Source organism: Microtus pennsylvanicus, chromosome 5 (genome assembly GCF_037038515.1).
Source record: "Microtus pennsylvanicus isolate mMicPen1 chromosome 5, mMicPen1.hap1, whole genome shotgun sequence".
NCBI classification, from domain to species: Eukaryota; Metazoa; Chordata; class Mammalia; order Rodentia; family Cricetidae; genus Microtus; species Microtus pennsylvanicus.
The window spans coordinates 125,011,997-125,032,013 of NC_134583.1; the positions used below are offsets into that span (position 1 = coordinate 125,011,997).

The following is a 20,017-nucleotide window of genomic DNA, read 5'->3' on the forward strand; positions in this document are numbered from 1 at the left end:
GGTGCTTCACAACATTCCTAGAGGAACAACCTTGTATCTCCCTTGGTTAGATTTGTGATCTTTCCCAGCTCCTTTTGATGCCAGGCAAAACCTAGAAGGAATACCTTGAATGTTTTGTCTTGCTTTCTTTTGGTTTTGTAAAAGGGTCTCAATTTTCAGTTCTCCTGTGTCTGCCTCCTGAGTGCTGGGATTACAGTCTCGCACTCCTGCCCGTCCTTCTTGGTCATGTGAATTCATATTCATTTCTACTCAGAGTCTTGCACTCACATTTAGCCAAATTAATGTCAGGCAGAACTAGTTGGGAACCACATTCAAATGAATTTTTCAAGTTTCAGAATTTTCAAAAGATCCGGTAGGGTTGGAAAAGGAAATTCTTCTACCACTTGAGCAGGTGGAAGAACTTTATAACAGGCTCCCACCTGCAGCAGCTCAGCTATGATGACTTGGCCCTTTAAACACAAAGCCCTTTGACCACACGAATTCCCACAGATGATCCTGCCTCTGCCTCCCAAGTGCTGAGATTAAAAGTGTGCACCACCACCACCAGCATTGTTCTCCTTCGTTTTTTCCTTCCTTTCTTTTCTTTTTTGTTTGTTTGTTTGTTTTTGTGTTTTGAGACAGGGTTTCTCTGTGTAACAGCTCTGAATGTCCTGGAGCTTGCTCTGTAGTTCAGGCCTGCCTCTGCCTCCCTAGTGCTGGGATTAAAGGCGCGCTCCACCACCACCCGGCTTTGTTTTTGTCTCTTAAAGAACAGCTCTACCTTAGCCCTTCTCTGTTCGTAGGGCTTCTGTGTGTGCACGTGTAGAAAGGCAGGGTGCAGGTTTGTACAGCTGAAGCTTCAAAGCTCCAGAGTGTCCCATCGTTTCCTCTCCCTGCGGGAGAAGGTCGAGTGTTAAAAGGGGAGCTAATTACCTAGGACGCACTTTGATTTCACTCCTGTGTGATGTGTACGTCATCCCAGTCTGCTGCTGTCTTGGTTTCTGATGTAAGCCTTGCTGCACAACAGAGCTCTTGGCTGGAGCTTGGGGATGGGGGTGGGGCAGGCAGAGACGTGCAGGCTCCTGTTGAAGCTCTCACTCAGAGCTGTATTTGATGTCCTTGAGAGTGAGGGTTAGTCTGCTTTTCCCCAGCAAGGGGAGAGTCTGCTGTTCCCTCTTGATGAGTTAGTGCTGCATGCCAGGCGGAGGTGGAGGCTGACTCGAGGAAGGGGTCTTAGGATTAGTGCTGGGTCACCCGTCTGCAGCTGGTGTAAGCACTGCATGGGTGTATGAAGGGCTGCAGCTGCACTGTGGCCTCCTACAGCTCGGTGGCTGCTGTCCTTCCGGCAGGACACTAGGTGTGTACATTTCACTTCTCTCCCAGTGTGGCTTAGAGTAGGGACAATGTCCCTACCTGTGATGCCAAACCTGGGATGGGATTATGGAGAAATGCAGTGGGGGCAGCCTGGGGACCCAGTCAGGACCCAGTAAGGCAGAGCCAAGAGGATTGCCTTTGAACTTTATGCCTTGCACTGCCTCAGGCGGGCCTGGTTAATTCTGCGACCTCTGGGGAGTCACGATACTTGTCCCAACCTGTAAGTCTGCACCTAAGTGGACTGCAGCGCACGTGGGGAGCTCTCGTCCGATTTCAAAGGAGACCTTCTCTGGACCCAGCTCCATTTTGCTGTCCCCAACAGCTGCAGCTTGGGCCATGGAAGGATGGAGCCGGCAATTTAGACTCTCTCCATGTGCTTGGGTTTCACCCTGGCTCTTCCATAGATGGAGTGCCTCCTAATTGCACTCAACAGTCTGGGAGCGTGAACCCCTCAGAACCCCCACCCTGAGTCTGGAGAAAGGACACCTGGGCTTTGACTGGCACCGTGATCTGTGAACACCACAGCAAGAGAGGATAAGCTGGGAGTTCAGCTCTGTGGCACAGTGCCTGCCTGGCACATCCAAGGCCCTGGCTTTGGTTCCCAGCACAGCACTGTAGGAACAAACGAGAAAATGTCAAGACCTTTTCTTGAGAGACTATGGTTGCTGTGCCATGAGCAGCTTGACCTCAGCATCTCCAGACTTCAGTCCGTCGTGCGCCTCCTCCCATTTTCTTCCTCTGTACAGTACCCACAGACTTGATGCCTGGCACAAGAGTGTGTGTGTTCATGTGTGTGTGCGTGTTGAGTGGTGTGTGTGTGTGTGTGTGTGTGTGTGTGTGTGTGTAGTTGGACTTTCTTGTTAGACTTCCTTTGGACCACTAGCCACCAAATAATGACATAGAGACTTATTTCCAACTAGCTTTTATAACTTAACCCGTTTCTATTAATCTGTGTTTTATCACGTAGCTCTTCACCCCTCCTCCATTCTGTACTTCTGACTCCCTCCATGTCTTGCTGGCAAAATCCGAGCACATAGATTCATCTCCTGACCTCCTCTCTCGGCCCCAGAAATCCCACCTAACCTCTCCTCCCTAGCTATTGGCCGTTCAGCTTTTTATTAAACCAATCACAGTGACATATCTTCATACAGTGTAAACAACTATCCTACCCAATGTGTGCATGGTGTGTGTGTGTGTGTGTGTGTGTGTGTGTGTGTGTATGCGAATGTGTGAGTGTGTGTGTGGGGGTGAGTAGTCTAGTATCATGTGACCTGCACAGCACACACAGAAGTCAGATAACAACTTGGGAGTTGCTTTTTTTCTCTACCATATAGGTTCGTCAGGCTTGTTGGCCCTTCTCCCATTTTCTTGCTTTGTTTCTGTCCTTGGAAAGCTCATGATTATCTTAGGCTTCTCAAAACAAAACTTGAAGGAACATTTGCTTTGGACATACAAACCCCAGAAGGAACACTGTCTTTTCCGCCCTGTGAACACCTTACTTCCAAGGGCTGAGTGTGTGTGTAAGGGAGGGCGGGGGGGAGATGTACTTTTTCTGTGTAGACCAGTGGAACTGTACTTTTACATAGAATACAGGCAGCCCTCTCATCATGCTCCAGGGTTGGGATAAATTAGGAACCCTTGGAGAATGCATTCATTTTTTCAGTGTTTCAAAGGCAGGGCTAATTATTTTTTCAAACAATACCCTTCTTGCAACCCATTTCCCTAGATTTTGTTAATTTGTTACATCCTGGCTGGTCAGGCTTCAGACCACTGTAACTAAAGCTGGACTCTGGGGAGGTAAGGATGGAGTGAGGGTCAATTTGAGGTGCCCATGAGTGTTTCCACACCCATTCAACACTAGGCTTGCAAGCATGTACACATACACAAATACACACATACAGAAATCATACATAGCACAAGCATACACACATATGCAAGCACACACAGAGTTTTAGGAGGTTTCACCATAAGGAGTTGTTACTGACGAACATGCTGTGGATTAAGAGGCTTCCTTCCAAGCAGGGGATGGCACTGACTGGAACTGGCTCCCTGAGTATACAGCATTCAGGAAGACTGAACTCTGGGGCCTGATGGGGGTCTTTCATGTACCCTGGGGGCTCACAGGAAGGAAGAGATGGAAAACCGCTTCCCAGCCCCCCACTAGGGATGGCCTTTTACAGACCCCCAAGGATTTCCAGTTCCTCTTGGTGAGGAGACTTAGGGAACCAGAGAGGGAAAGAGCCCCTCTAACCCCTGGCTGGACAGCTGCACCTCTGACCAAGGCTTTATTAACATTTGAAAACCCCTCTGAAGGGCCTGAGCTTCCTGGGGCAGGCTCTGAAGGTTAGTGCAGAGACCTGTGGGGCTTCCCACAGAATAGGGCCAAGCATCCAGGGCATAAAGACCAGGCCGGACTCAAGAATGAGCCCTTTGTGGCTTTGTCCGTAGCTTGAAAACTGTGACCAAGGCTCTTTCATTGTTAAGAAAGACTGTTTCTTGGCCACTGCAGACCCTGCCTTTCCCTGGAAGGTTCTGTTAGTGTCACACTCTAAACATTCATAGCAAGGGTCGACTTTCTGGTCAACTCCTCTAACTCAGTAATGCCTTCTGCAGTCTTGACCACACATACGCTCAGGGGAGTGTGTTGGCCCTAGAGCCACAGCTTGGCCTGGAGTCTTTTCATTACTTCCTAAATTAAGCCCTTTCCCAAATTAAACCTAAACAGAATGCTATTTGATCATTCACAGTCTGGTTTTCAATTATTTATTTTTAAATAAGTCTCAATAATGGTTAATAAAAGATCACAGCTCTAACCCTTTACAGCCTTTTCCCTGTGTCTGGTCTAAGCCCTTGCCTGGTGTGTGGTTCAGACTAGACAGCTGAGCCTGCAAGGGTCTGGCCATCTGTTCGTAAATCAGGGGCAATGGTGCCACCTACTGGGCTCTTGCTATTACTACAGGCTTGGTGGCTGCCGTTTTCTGACAAGTACACATTGACCTGTTAATCTAGCACAGTGCTGGAATAAATAATGACACATTGCAGTCATATGCTGAGTACAGACTAGGAAACAAATGCTGTGGTTGGGCAGTTAGCCTAAGGGTACAGCTAGCAAGGGGCAGAGGCCTCCAAACTCCAGAGTTCACCACTGTACCAGGGCCTGTCTGTCCTTGGAGCAGATTTGAGTTGGTGAATGATTGGGACATCCAAGTAACAGAAATATAAATAGTGAAGGTTTTCTTCTCTTCTGAACCCTTTAAGTCCTGTTGATTTTGTCTTAGTTTAGTGACTTCTTAACCCTCATACAGCATTGTGAGCTGTGTTCCTTTCCATTTTTTAATAATGCATTGTTTCCGCGGTATTATTTTAAAGCTGTCAGATCTTACTGATGGTAAGCAACACTGATTTTCACCTTATTCTCCTCGTTTAGCATGATGATAAAAGTGAGTTGTTTTTGTTTGTTTGCTTGCTTGTTTTAATACATTTGTTGGGAGAGAATGTTTGGTGGCAGAGTACATGCCTAATGTGTAAGTCTTGAGTTCCACCCCCTGCACTGAAGAACAAGTAGCTTAGAGCAAATTAGGTTTGTTTAGGGCCTGGACACCTAGCTCAACTGTTACAAGAACTTACTACTCTTGCCCCAGGGTTTGGTTCCCAGCATCAAGATGACACTCACAACTATGTGTGACTCCAGTTCCAGGGTATCCAATTCTTCTTCTGGTTCCTAGGGCAATGCATGTACATAGTGCATATACATACATGCAGGCAAACGTCAAATAAAAACAAACAAAAAATATTTTTAAAGTTTGGGTAAAAAGTATGTTAGTATTACCAGGTAGTGGTGGTGCACAACTTTAATCCCAGCACTTGGGAAGCAGGGGCAGGTGGATCTCTGTGAGTTTGAGGCCAGCCTGGTGTACAGAGTAAATTCCAGGGCAGCCCTGTCTTGGAAACAAAATGCTATGTTAGAGTCATGGGGAAACAGAGGTAAAGTAATGGTGCAGGGCACAGTGAGGCAGAGAAAGCTCTTGGAAGTGTTGCTGAGCACTGGGCTTGTCCATCCTCTCTAGAATGCCACCTGACTGACAGTCTCAAGGACCCCATTTCTCAGCTGCAGATAGTGAAATGTTGTTCATATGTCCAGATGTTCATAGGAACCAATAGCATGCTGTGCTGTCACGTCACTGTGAGCCCAGGAGGTGTCATGAGAGGCGTGGTTTCTCTCCTTTGCCCCGCCCCCAGCATCATCAGCATCTCTTTATCATCATCATCATCTTCTTTTTCAAATAACTTTTGATGGTCCACATAATATATAACTCACCGTTGTACCTCGATTTTCAGCACCTTCCAGAGAAGCCCTTTGACAGCTCATTCTTTATTTCTTCCAGCCATTCAGCTACCCAAGTGCTGTGTCAACAGAGTCAGATAACAAATACATGGTCTTCTTAGTGCAGTTTTTAAAAACTGCATTCATTAATGATATGCACTTGTGCGTGCACACGCGAGTGTGTGCGTGTGCACATGTGTGTGTGCGTGTGCACGGTACACATGGAAGTTGAAGGGCCACTGCAGGAATCAGCTCTTTCCTTCTTCCATGTGAGTTGTGGGGATCGAACCCTGAGTCCTTGAAGGAAAAGCAAATGCTCTTAACGCCTGAGTCATCAATCTAGCCCTCCTTGTTTTTTGAGACAGAATCGCTCAAAACACCTGGAGCTCATAGCTCAAAGTGGCTGGCGAGCAAGCAAGATCCCCCGTCTTCCCAGTGCTTGGATCGCAGGCACTAGCTGCCACAGCTTTCTTCCTGGATTCTGAGCAATTGAACTCAAGTCTTCATGTTTATATAGTAAGCAGTTTGAGCCATCTCTGCAGCCTGATTTGTCCACATTCTTTCAATCGTTTCCTTATGGTACACAAAGCAGTGGTCTCTCCTTGTGCATTGGCTTGAATTTCCCCCTTTTATGTGCTAATTGATGGTGTTTCTTCTTTGAAAAAACATTTATTCAGATCTTTTGCCCATTTTTAATTTAATTATTTGTCTCTTATTGAGTTGTAAGAGCTCTTTACATATTCTGGACACAACATGCTTTATAGTTTATGAGGGCTTACCAAGTTTTTGTCTTGACAATATTTTCTATTTTTTGGATTGTCTCTTTTAAAATTGAAATAATTGAAAAAATTGAAATAATTGAAATAATCTCTTATTGAGTTGTGAGAGCTCTTTACATATTCTGGACACAACATGCTTTATAGTTTATGAGAGCTTACCAAGTTTTTGTCTTGACAATATTTTCTATTTTTTGGATTGTCTCTTTTAAAATTGTGTTTATTTTTTTTTATTTTTCCATTCAAAAATTTACACTTCCTCCCCTCCTCCCATTCCCCTCCAGCTCCCCCACTCCCCCTCCCTCCTTAAGAGAGGGCAGGGAATCCTGCCCTGTGGGAAGTCCAAGCCCCCCCCCCATCCAGGTCTAGGAAGGTGTGCATCCAAATAGACTAGGGTCCCAAAAAGTCAGTACATGCAGTAGAAGCAGGTCCCAGTGCCTTTATCAATGGCTTCTCAGTCAGCCCCCATTGTCAGCCACATTCAGAGTCCCGTTTGATCACATGCTCGTTCAGTCCTGGTCCAGCTGGATTTGGTGAGCTCCCATTAGATCAGGCACGCTGTCTCAGTGGGTGGTAAAATTGTGTTTAAATATAAATAACACAAAGATTTCTGTCTTAAAACCCTTGAGTAGTGCTGAGCCTCATCACGGTGCTGTACGGCCATTCCCACCAGTCATCCGGTACTTTTGTCACCAGTGAACCAGTCCCTCTGTAGACATGACTACTGGGGTCGGTTCCTCATATCAGTGGGATCATAAATCATTTTCCCTTTCTGACTGATTTCACTTAATATAATGTCTTCAAGGCTCATCCATATTGTAGCATAGGTTAGGATGTCTGTCTTTTGAAGGCTAAATAGTATTTCATTTTGTGCAAATTACACATTTTGTTAGTCCATTGGTTTACTGATGAGCGTTTGGATGGCTTCCATGTCTCTGCTTTTGTGAACAGTGCTGCTCTGAGCATTGGCACACAGTCTGTTCAAGTCCCTGCTTTCAGTTCTTTTGAGTTTGTACCCCAAATTGGAATTGCTGGATCGTATGGTAATTCTGGTTTTTTTTTTTAGTTTTTGAAGACCTGCCATACTGTTTCTGTAGCAGCTGTACTGTTTGACATCGCCGCCAGCAGGGTACAAGGGCTCTAATTTTTCCACATCAGTCACCAATACTTGTCATTTTCTGGATTTGTTTTGTTATTGTTTATAATAACCATTCTAATGGGTATAAAGTAGGCATGGTTTTGATTTGCATTTCTTTTTTTTTTCTTGATGGTGATATCTACAGCACAACATAGTTTTAATTTTGTTGTTCAATCTGTCAATCTATCGTTGCTTGTTCTTTTGGTATTACATCCAGGAAATCATCGCCTAATCTGACACTTTGTTTTCTTCTAAGTATTCTGCAGTTTTAATGATCACAGTTAGGTCTGTGATCCCTTTTGAGTGAGTTATTGTTTATGGTATCCTTTGAATTTGGATAGCCCCTTGTTCCAGCACCATTTGCTGAACAGACTTTCCTCACCTCCCTCTTGTGTTGCCTTGGCACTGTTGGCAGAATAGTGGCCATAAGCGTGCAGCTTTATTTCTGAGCTCCAGTTGTGTTGTATTGATCTCTCCTTATGCAGTGTTGTCTTCACTTGGCTACCGTAGCTTTAGAGCAAATTCAACATAGAGAGGGCTGACTGAGTGCTCGCTCACTGGAACTAGCATGGTGTGCAGTCAGGCCCTGGCATGATCCCCGGCCCTGAGAAGACAAGCAAATAAACAATAAAATCGGAGATTGCGTCCTTCAGCTTCACTCTTCTTTCCTTCTCCTTGTTTATTATTTATTTATTTTCAGTTCCAGGAGTTGAGCTCAGAACCTTATTGGCACTTGGAAAATGTTTTGCCTCTCTCTTTTAGTTTATCTTATGTGTATGAGCAGTCTGCCTGCATGTATGTCTGTGTTATGCCACATGCATACCTGGTGCCTCTGAGATTACAAGAGGACTTTGGATCTCCTAGAACTAGAATTACGGATGGCTCTGAGCCCCATGTGAATGCTGGGAACAAAACTCCAGTCCTTTATAAGAGCAATGATTGCTCTAACTGCTGAGCCATCTCTCCAAGTGCTCTCTTTGAGATACAGCCCAGTCCTTGGGTTTTGTTTTCTTTGGGTATTTTTTCTATTAAAATTAGCATAATTGACTTATTTATTTTATTTTATTTTTTGGTTTTTCAAGACAGGGTTTCTCTGTCGCTTTGGTGCCTGTCCTGGAACTAGCTCTTGTAGACCAGGCTGGCCTCGAACTCACAGAGATCCCCTTATCTCTGTCTCCTGAGTGCTGGGATTAAAGACATGCGCCACCACTGCCCGGCTTATTTTATTTCTTTTAGTTGGGGTCTCACTGTTTTTACACTACATAGACCATGCTAGCCTTGAACTCATAGAGATCCACATGTCTCTGCTTCCCAAGTGCTGGGACTGAAGACGTGAGCTATCACATACGCAGCTAGGCCTTGGTTTTTGAGACAGTTTTATTATGTAGCTCAGGCTAGCCTCAAGCTCTCAATCCTCCTGTGTTTGGATTACGTAACCTGTGTATGTGACCACACTTACCTGATTTTCTTCCTCTTGTTTGTTTCAAAATCTGTTCTTGACTGTTCTTGCCCTCTTGGCGTTTTTTATGGATTTCGGAATGTTTGTAGGACTCTCCCAGAAAGACACCTGACGCTCTTAGAAAGCCTGGACTGGCTGTCGATGATCCGGGGAGTGCTGCTCGCCAAGTAGTTCTGTCTTCTGAGTGGATGACTTCGCATTCGTGTGGGTTTTCGGTGACCTCCTTCAATGTTTTGAAATTTTAAGTGTCCACGTTTCTAATTTTCTTGTTAGATGTCTCCCAAATAGTCTCCCAAGTAGTGTACTCTTATGGGTGTTATCATAAAGAAATTGTTTTCATTAATTTCATCTTGTTTGCTCATTCCTAGCATCTAGAAATAAAAATGATTTTTGCATATTGCCTGTGTACCCTGCCACCTTTACAAATGTAGTTTCTCATGCATTCCTCAGATGTTGCATGCACAAGTCCTTGGTGTTGGAACACAGTTTTCCTCTTCCTTTCCAGTCTGGATGTGTTTGATTGCTTTTTGTGTCCAAGCCTCCTATGGGAACCTCAGCTGCAATGATGAATACAAGCAGCGAGACACCTGTCTTGGTCCTCATCGAAGAGGGAAATGAGTCACTCGTTTACCATCGAGCACAGTGTTCCTGCCGGTTCTTTAGCTGTCTTTAGTCAGAGTGAGAACACTCCCATCTATTCCTAGTTGCAGTGTTTGGTTTAATCATGAAAAGGTATTGGATTTTGTGACATGTTTTTTCCATGTCTCAGAGACAACAGTGTTGTGTTGTCCTTTCAGTTTCTTAATTTTTTTTAAAGATTTATTTATTATGTATACAACATTCCTTCCATGTATGCTTGCATGCCAGAAGAGGGCGCCAGATCTCATTATAGATGGCTGTGAGCCACCATGTGGTTGCTGGGAATTGAACTCAGGACCTCTGGAGGAGTCAGTGCTCTTAACTGCTCAAGTGTTTTAAGACAGAAATCTTTGTGTTATTTATATTTAAATACAATTTTACCATCCACTGAGACAGTGTGCCTGATCTAATGGGAGCTCACCAAATCCAGCTGGACCAGGACTGAACGAGCATGTGATCAAACGGGACTCTCTGAATGTGGCTGACAATTGGGGCTGACTGAGAAGCCAATGACAATGGCACTAGGATTTGTCTCTACTGCATGTACTGACTTTTTGGGACCCTAGTCTGTTTGGATGTATACCTTCCTAAGCCTGGATGGAGTAGGGAGGGCCTTGGACTTCCCACAGGGCAGGGTGCCCTGCCCTCTCTTAGGACTGGAGGGGGTGGGGGAGTGGGAGAGCGGGGGAGCGTGAGAGAAATGGGAGGAGCGGAGGAAATGGAAATTTTGAATGGTATTATTTATAAAGCAATATTTTTTTTTAAAAAAAAAGACAGGATTTTTTCTGTGTAACAGCCCTAGCTGCCCTGGAACTAGCTCTGTAGACCAGGCTGGCCTTGAACTCACAGAAATCCACCTATCTCTGCCTCCCAACTGCTAGGATTAAAGGCATGCACCACCATCACCTGGTTTCATGCACATTTTAAAGAGAAACCAACAGCTGGATGTGATGGCACATGTCTATAATCTCAAGACTTGGCTCAGAGTTGGAGGCCCCACAGGGAGTTTGAGGGCAGCCTGGGAACCTGCCGGTGCAGGTGAGCTGGCAAGCACAGCACACTGTGAGCACTCAAGACAAGAGTTGGGGTAGGAGGTACTTAGTACTACACGGAGTGCTCCACTGTGGCTTTGCTGCTGTAAACACGTTCTGTTTGGGTTTTTGTTTTTATTTTTTGAGACAGTGTTGGCAGGTAGCCCAGGCTGGCCTCAACGCTTGCCTTAACCTCCTGAGAGCTAGGGTTACATGCATGTGCCTTCACTGCTGGTGCTTGGTTTTTTTTTTGTTGCTGTTGTTTTGTTTTGTTTTGTTTTGTTTTTAAATAAATAGGCCTTTGTGAAGCATGATCCTGAGTCTGAGGTTAGTTGCTATGCTCTCACAGAGGCAGCCACCCGTCAGCAGTGCTGTCTCCTGAGGTATGCAAGGCACTGTCCTGATCTCCATTTACCCTAAGTCTCCGGTGTTCCTCTGAAATCCCCAGATCTTCTGTGGGAAACTGGCAGCAGATCTCCAAGGCTTTTTGAGGTTGAGTGTTCCCTTTCTGCACTGATTCACCAGAGCAGAAATCCCGGGGAGTTTTTCCACCAATTCCCACTGCTTCCAGCTTCCCGATGCTTGCTGATGGTCCATTGGCCCCAGTGGAAAGCACCTCATTCTTAGCCCACTTGATTGTGCCCATCCCCATGTGTAAGGGTACTGGAGGAGCACAGCAGATGCTCGAAGTCTGGGCTTCCTGGGCCAAGTGAGCATGCAACACCAGTAGCCTGTCCTTTTCCAGTGAAGGCAAACACACTGTTCATCCAAGACCATTATTTGGTGTTTTGGGAGTAGCCTCAATTCTTCACTTGTATTGGGAGTGGGCTCATCTGGCTGTTCTAGGAGTCTGGGGAGCCTCCTTGGGGTGCATCTGGCTGTTCTAGGCCCTGCAGCCTCCCAACCTGGGCTTCTGCGATCAGGGCAGATTCCAGGGCTCGATCCAATGCTGAGGCTCACGCTGTCTCTCCACAGAGAACACCTTCTGTAGCGGGGACCACGTGTCTTGGCACAGCCCTTTGGACAACAGTGAGTCGAGAATTCAGCACATGCTGCTGACAGAGGACCCGCAGATGCAGCCTGTGCAGACCCCGTTCGGAGTGGTTACCTTCCTCCAGGTGAGACGCCACCTGCACCTCTTGGTCCTGTCTTCCCTGCCATGGTCTGTATTGATTCAGATGGTCTGATTTCATCCTCTGCAATGCAGAGGTAAGAGGGACATCCCAGCAGGAAACCAGCTCCAGGCTTACCTCCTGTTTCCTCAGTGGCTGTGAATCTCATCAGCTGCTGCCCATGCTTGCTTGCAGTTCTAATGAGGGGAAGTTTCACTTGTGTCCTAGAGATTCCCACAGACCTGCCCACAGGAACAGCCGCCTGACCTCACCCTACCTCTAAATACCTGGCCTGAGGGAGGACCTACCCTGATATGATTCAAGCTGCCCTTAGTTTCTTCTGTAGCCAAGAGCTTGGTTCTTTGCTACTAGATACCTGCTCAGGCCTTGGTGGCTTTCTCTGGACTCAGGGACCTTCCAGCTAGGTAGCACCTCCTGAGGGAGCCATCACATTTGGGGAACACCAGCCTAGAAACACAAACTGTACCTGTATTGCCCCTCTTTGAGATGTCCCTGAGAGGGCCTGGGTAGCTGGACATCTGGGAGGGATGGCCATAAAACACATGGTGTCTCGTCCTGGCCCGCAGATTGTCGGCGTCTGCACTGAGGAGCTACATTCAGCCCAGCAGTGGAATGGGCAAGGCATCCTGGAACTGCTGAGAACGGTGCCCGTGTGAGTACACGTCCCTCGAAGGAGGGGCCTTGACCCCTGGGTCTTGGGGGTGGGCGTCCTCCCTCTGTCCCTCCTGTTGGGTCCTTTGCTTTGCTGTTTGGGGCACTCATTTCCCTATAGTCCCTGGCTACTAACAGTGCCCTGTGTGTTCTGGGCCTGGGACTGCAAACAAGAAAGCCTGTTGACTGATGCTCAGTCCAGACCCTCAGTTCTCATCGTCTCTCCTTGTTCACAGTGCTGGCGGTCCCTGGCTGATAACTGACATGCGGAGGGGAGAAACCATATTTGAGATCGATCCGCACCTGCAAGTATGTCTTGAGTGAGGAAAACCTTGCTAGCACTCTTCCAGATAACACTGGCTTTCGTCCCGAGAAAATGTGTGTGTGAGCCAGTAGGAATATGGCATGGTCTGGAACGTGTCCCCTGAGTTCTGCAGCCCATATAAGAAAGCAGATTTCACCAGAAAGGCGAGCCTGACACGTGCATGTGTGCATTTAAAGAGAATGGATTTTATTGTATGGAAATTATATATCAACTTAAAATTAGCCCACTACCAACAAAGGAAGGCAGTCGTAAGGAATGTTGCTTCCTTGCCCTATGCTCCTTTCCCTGCTCCCCCTTCTTAGCACATATTTTCGGGGAGCCACCCTCCCTATGTCAGACAGCAGCACAGGCTAGGTTGATCTAGTCATCCAGCCATTGTGAAGGAGTCTCTAGACCCCACCATGACTGCCTGGACAGTGTCACTGTCACCTCTGGTACTTTAGAAGAGATGCTCGTGCGGCACCCAGCTGGACTTTGGAAGCTACAGAGCACTGCTGCATTTCTTGCATGCTTGTGCAGGGGCAGAAGCAGCAGACCACACGTCTGCCTTGTTGTTGTTTGGCTCCTTCTGCTTACCATGCCACCAGAGGCAGGTCACGCTTCTGTAAGGCTCTGGCAGGCCACAGCAGTGACTGGGCATTGTAAGTCATACAGTAGGGGAGAGGCTAAAGGACATGAAGCCTGCAGACCTGTAAGTGAGTAGCTGCTGACCTGTGAGTTCTTGAGCATACACCCTCTCCATTTGTAAAGGAGACTCCACTCTGCGTACCTTTAACTCTAAGTGCTCACACTGCTGCCAGGATCTTTTGTTACCTCTACTTTGAATTCACCTTCTGTGTAGCATCTGTTTATGCAGGAGCCAGAAGCCATGAAGGCTCCATCCCTAAAGCCCTGGTTCTGCAGCCACACCGAGATTCAGCGTGGGGCATGGTGGGCTCTTGTTTGGCCTCTGTCATGAGTGCCAAGTACTGCCTGAGGCCCTCTTGAGACCCCAGCCAGCAGGACCCATCCCACTCTATGGTCATTACCGTCAAGCCAGAAGCCAGTGGGAGAAAATGTACCTTGCTATCCCAATGGCTCTATGTACCAAGTGAGCTTTCTGGGGCCTGTTTGCCATTAGTTGCTTTGAAAGCTGGTTCATGTTCCTTTGATCTTAGTTTACTCCTACTAACCAGCTATGCGCCTAAACAGGCCTGTCCTTCTATTGCCTTTTTTTTTTCTGACACTGGGTGCTAAATCTAGGGTCTCTTGCATATGAAACAAGACCTCTGCTCCATCCCCAGCCTAGTCAACATTTTACTTTGTTTTGTTTTGCTTTGTTTATTTTTTTTTTAGTTGTTGCAAAAAAAATTTCCCATTTCCCTCCCCCTCCTCGCACACATTGTCCCCTCCCCCACTCCACTCCCCCCCACTCCATTCCCCCTCCCTCTCTTGCATATCACCTTAGAACCTTCTTCTGGCGATGGAACATTTTACTTTTTGAGGTGGGTTCTTACTAAGTTGCCTAGACTGGACTCGAATTCACTCTGCCCCGCAGCAGCCTCTTGAGTTGCTAGCATGATCACAACAGCCATGGTTCTTAACTCTTCCTTTTTACATTAAAAATAAGCAATCTGGGGGCTGGAGAGATGGCTCAGAGGTTAAGAACTGCTCTTCCAAAGGTCCTGAGTTCAATTCCCAGCAACCACATGGTGGCTCACAACCATCTGTAATGGGGTCTGGTGCCCTCTTCTTGCCTGCAGGCATACACACAGAATATTGTATACATAATAAATAAACAAATAAATATAAAAAAATAAATAAATAAAAATAAGTAATCTGGACTAGTGGGGCCATGAACCAGCTGTCCTTAGCTCTGCCTCATGGAGGGTTCTCAGGATAGCCATTGACAGGAAAACCCAGGTTCTCCCCCAGGAGATCCTGCTTGCCCACCCCATTCACCTGTGCTCATGCCTAGAACACCTAGAGCTGTGGCTTGCCTGCTGCCAGCCTCACCCAGGCCGATGACAGCACAGGAAGAAAGAAGAAAGGGTGGCTGATGGTAGGAGGCCACCTGTGACCAAGGCTTAAGAATAATGCCCTTGTCTGGGAGCCCTGAAGAGGGACCGGCTGGCTCATTAGAGTATAAGCTTCTGAGGTGCCTACTCACAGGAGGTTTACTTGGCCTACATGGCTGTTTAGCTGTTTATGAACAGGGCTGCTAGAGTCTTCCAGATGACCTTCGATCCAAAGCCCAGCACCACAGAACTATGTTTTACCAGAAAACCCAGGGATGTTTTTAGTACAACTCTTCCTTGAGGCCATTTGGAGAAAGTTTAGTCTGAACAGTGCCAATGTCTACACAAAGGCAGGGCCTCTGGGGGAAGCGTGCAGCAGTTACTGCCCTCCAGACCCTCCATTTCAACCTAGGAAATGGAAAAGTACCCCGTCCAGAGCCCTTTGCCAAAGTTAGCTGGCACCTATGGACAGAGAGCACTTCTGCTCTGGAGTGATAGCCCCCTCTAGCGGTTATCATGGGGAACTGCAGGTATGGGTTCCCAGGTCTGGCCTGACTCACACCCTAACTCCTGAAGGTGGGGTGGGCAATGACCATTTTTGGAAGATCAGGAAGAGGAGAAGGCTATGCCTTCCCTGAGAAAAATAGATTTTGTCTCTGCTACATCAGCTTTGAGGGCTCTCAGGCACAAAGGCCGTGGTGCTGGGGTTGATGGGAAGGAAGCATCCATGGCATGTTCATTCCTCCTGGCTTCCCTGATCTGTTCCCCAGAGGAGTCCAGGGGCTCAGAAGCCACTGTGCATGCAATCAGAGAACAAAGTCAAAGACCCTGAGCTTGCAGCAGCTGTCCATGCTCAACACCTCCAAGGCTAATACTGGAAGAATAGTGACCAGTGACCGGGTGTGGTGGTGACCTTGGGCTACCAGTTCTCTGAAGGAACTCTGACTCTTTGGTTCTTTTCAAGCAGGAGAGAGTTGACAAAGGCATCGAGACAGATGGTTCTAACCTGAGCGGTGTTAGTGCCAAGTGTGCCTGGGATGACCTAAGCCGACCTCCTGAAGACGATGAGGATAGCCGGAGCATCTGCATCGGCACACAGCCCCGGAGGCTCTCTGGCAAAGGTTGGGGCCTTCCCCTGCCTTCTCCACTTGCCTTTCAGACTGCCTAGGATGAGCAGAGAGTCCACTGTGGATGAGCTGTATGAGCATTGTCAGCACAGTCCACTGTGGATGAGCTGTATGAGCATTGTCAGCACAGTCCACTGTGGATGAGCTGTATGAGCATTGTCAGCCTGCTTGTAGCTGTTTCCTGTGCGCATTTCAGACACACCCGTGGAGCTGTGTTAACACGCTGTTCCTTGGAATCTGAGGTCATGCGTGTGAGTGGGATCCATGAGACAGTTAACAGAAAAAGTCCACAGTCCACCTAAATGTCCACCACCCACAGAACTGACACAGGTCCCAGTTCTGGCCAAATAGCCCTGTCGAGCCTGTGGATCTCTCTCCTTGGGCCTGCCTGGGCTTTTGAGAGTGGCCTGAGCGTGAGCCCCCACACTGCCCTACACCGTACTTCAGGAGGCTGTGGCAGGGCGCCCTGCTCCCACTGCCTCCAGGGAAGGTCTCGGGCAAGGAGGATGTGGCTGTCCTGTTGGACGCTCCCTTGCTGGTCTTGGCTACAGAAGCACTTGTGGTTTTGTTTTTTCTTTTTTGCTAAGGCTGTCCCTAGCCAGTGCCAAAGGAAAGCAACCATTTACGCCCATGTATGTGGGAGGCTTTTTGTCTCCTTCCTTTGTTGGTTCTGTCGTCTTATGCTTATTGAAGAATAAGATGCCTTCAACCCTGAGTAAAATACCTGGCTTTGTGACTTTGTTGGCTTTTGCGATAGAGTCTCATTTAGTGCAGGCTGGCCTCTTAACTTACTGTGTAGCCACGGACGACCTTGAGTTCCTGATCCTCCAGCTCCCAATCTCTGAGGTGTTGGGTTTCCAGAAGCCACCACACCTGGCTTTCTTTTTCTTTCTTTCCTTTCAGTGCTGGGGGTAGAAGGTAAGCACGGATTCTTCTGTAGAACTGTACCTCCACACTCCATGCTGTGTGTAAGCTGGAGAGATGGCCCAGTGCTTGGGAGTGCTGGCTGCTCTTCCAGAGAACCCAACACCCATGGCAAAACACTAATGCACATGAAATAAAAAAAAAAAAAATGAATAAAAAAAGATTTCTGAAAGGACAACTTAAACCCCAGAGCAAACATCTGGCCCCCTCTTTACTCTCCTGCAGGAGGGGTTCATACTCAGCTGTCTTTGACCAAAGGCTAACTTAATGAGAGGTTGGTGATCATGTCCACAGTTGCAATCATCACGGTTATTTTACTTATTGTTTATTTATTTTTTAGACAACCTCTCTTTCTCTGTGTGGCATAGGCTGGCTTCTAATTTCCTGCCTCAAATGTCCCAGTGCTGGGATTACAGACAAGCACCGCCATACCCAGCACTGTTGGTTTTTATGGGGGTTTTGGTAATCAACAGCAGGTCACAGCAGAGCTGGTGGTCATCCCTTCCCTGCTAGTACTACCCACCCACCTTTTCTTCTTTCTCTGTTTGGAGGCAGGATCTCATCATGGTAGCCCAGGCTAGTCTCAAACTTGTCAAACTCGTATCTCAGCCACCTAGAGCTAGGATTACTGGTGTGTGCCACCATGCCGGCCTTTAGCCAACACACTGCTATCCTAGGCTCTAGAGCAGCTGGGAGAAAGGGCTGCTGGGAGCCCAGAGGACCATCAGGCAACTTCGGGATATTGTTGCAGATACGGAACAGATCCGGGAGACCCTGAGGAGAGGACTCGAGATCAACAGCAAACCTGTCCTCCCTCCAATCAACCCTCAGCGACATAATGGCCTCACCCACGACCGCCCTCCGTAAGTATCATGTTCCAGGGCGAGGACAAGAGGATGGTATTTTCCCTGAGGGGCTATAACCAAGGATTGCATGAGAGAGGTCACTGCACATAGTTCTGGGTGTAGGGACCCAGGGTCTCTGGGTAAGGATAGCCCTGGTCCAGGGGCACACAGACCTGTGGTTGAAGGAGAGGTTCTCAAAGGGGACCCTGCAGAGCATGAATGTAAACAGCAGTAAATATTTATATGGGCTGTGTGAACAGACGAGAGTCCAGGTCAGGGCAAAATCTGACTGCGGGCCTCTCAGCCTTGTGGGAGCCCATTGTGCTAAGCCAGTCCCCTTATCTCAGCCGTGGTCAGAGTTGCCCTTCCTTCCTTCCTGGAGCCTGGGCTCTGGCTGATAGCTGCAACCCCAGGGACCTCCTTGTCTGGCCAGCCCTGCACTGCATGCCTGCTGCCTAGGCCCTTCTTCCTGCCTGCCTTTCCTGGGGCCCAAGGAAGGGAAGGAAAATCCTTAGCAGGTCTCTGCCGCCTGTCTCGGGGTCCTGTAGTCCTTGGGAGAAACCAGCTGATCCCAGAGGTCAGATCTGCTTCCTTCCCACCTCTTCCTCTGTTAGGAGGCGAGTGCAGAGCAAGGCTAGAGCTAGGAACCCTTCTCATCTGACCTGGATGCCTCGGTGCTGGCAGCTCAGAGCAGGAACCTGGCCTGCCCAGGAGATTGTTGGGCCTCAGGTGAAAATGGAGCTGGGCTGATCCTACACCACTAGTATGATCTGCCCACCTTCTAAGAAGCCTTTACTATAAGCTTGTTATGTGGCAACCTCAAGTCCTGGGGGCCAACTAGGATGTGCAGGCCTTCCTTTGCGGGAACACGAATGAAACAATGGACTGTTGATGGCGGATGCTGACTGACTGCACGCACGGTTTGTTGGAAGTGACCACAGCTTTGGAGTCAGGCTCCAGTTGTTGATTCATGATCCCCAGAAAGATGAGTGATACCGCACACTACGGGAAAGATGCCATCATCTGGAGTAGGCAGCGTGTCTTAGAGAGAGAGGATTGGGTGCCCCCAGAACTGCAGCTAGCATAGGAAGCTGCTGTAGGAACTGAGGTGGGGAGTTTGGCTGCTTAACACCAGGGCTGCGTCCTGGGAGCAGATTATGGTGTCAAGAGGGTTACTCTGAGCGCCGATTCACCCAGTGCGGCTCACCTGGTGTACCTGCCTTCTAGAGCTGGAAGAACCGGGCTCTCTGACAGCATGGAGAGGCTCCATTGCCACTCAGCAGCTCTTAGCTGCAAGCCAATGACTTTCTTAGGTCACTCGTGTTTTGTCATGGCAGTAGCAGATGGCCAAGCTGTGTCATGGGGCATCTGGAAGCTTTCCAGCTGCAGTCTGGACCCTGACCCAGGACTGTACTCCCTAAGCCCCAAGTGTGGCTCCTTGCCCTGGGCACCTCTGGCACTGGTGGCAGGTCAGAAGTGGACTTGTACCTCGAGTAGTTTGCTGGAAATGTAGGGAGGCTGCTCCTCCCGCCTCCCAAAGGACGCCAGAGCTCTGACAGAGAGCTCTTGCAGAGATGCCCCTCTCTCTTTGACCTGAGACACGCCTGATATCTCGTTCTGTTTCTTATTTCTATGTCTGGCTATTGTGCCCCTAGACACTGCAAAGGGCACAGACCAGGCTCTCAGTTTGTGTAGACACAACTGAGTATTGGCAGTTCCTGCAGACAGCAGGGCTGGGTATTGGCAGAAAGCTGTCCCCTTTGCCCCTACTCTTTGCCCTCCATTGGCTGATATACAGAGATGGGTGAGGATAGATCAGAGGTGCGAGCCCTCTGGAGTCTTCTGCCCTCCCTGCAGCTCAAGTGCCCAATTAGGAACCCAAAGTGAAGTCTGACATCTGGGAAGGGTGGGGGTCAGACCCTCTCCTGAGGTTCTTGGTCCTTGTTACCAATTTGCTAACAGGCAATTGAGCAATGGTCTGGTAAGACCGTTCTCCCGATGCCCTCAGCTCTCCCGGAGCCTAGCTCTCTGCTGTCTCAGGCTTGACAGTGGCCAGCTCTGTTGAGATTAGCAAGCACCATTGTAATATCTGTGCTGCCCACTCTGGGACCTGACCTCCTTTCAAACTCACCATAAAGATGGTGACAGAGAAACCGGTCCCAAATGTGCTGGCACCAGTGTTTGTCGTCCTCTGGGAGGCTGCCATCACAGCATGGGCCCTATTTTGTCTGCCTGTCTAGTTTCCCCTTAGTCAGGACTTTGGGCTGGGCAGCTCTGAGGCATGGGTCTTTGTGG

At 48.2% G+C, this 20,017-nt stretch overlaps 1 protein-coding gene across 2 annotated transcripts in view; it reads left to right on the top strand.

Annotated features, from left to right (window-relative positions):
- The window catches only part of Sufu (SUFU negative regulator of hedgehog signaling), a 104,178-nt gene that overhangs the window by 55,005 nt on the left and 29,156 nt on the right, over positions 1 to 20,017 (top strand). The window contains exons 4-8 of one of the 2 annotated variants that reach the window (XM_075974281.1): positions 11,696 to 11,838; positions 12,420 to 12,505; positions 12,741 to 12,813; positions 15,791 to 15,947; positions 17,629 to 17,740. In XM_075974281.1, coding sequence (XP_075830396.1) covers positions 11,696 to 11,838; positions 12,420 to 12,505; positions 12,741 to 12,813; positions 15,791 to 15,947; positions 17,629 to 17,740 — 571 coding nt within the window. The remainder of the gene's footprint in view (positions 1 to 11,695; positions 11,839 to 12,419; positions 12,506 to 12,740; positions 12,814 to 15,790; positions 15,948 to 17,628; positions 17,741 to 20,017) is intronic. The other variant, XM_075974282.1, reaches the window with a different exon arrangement.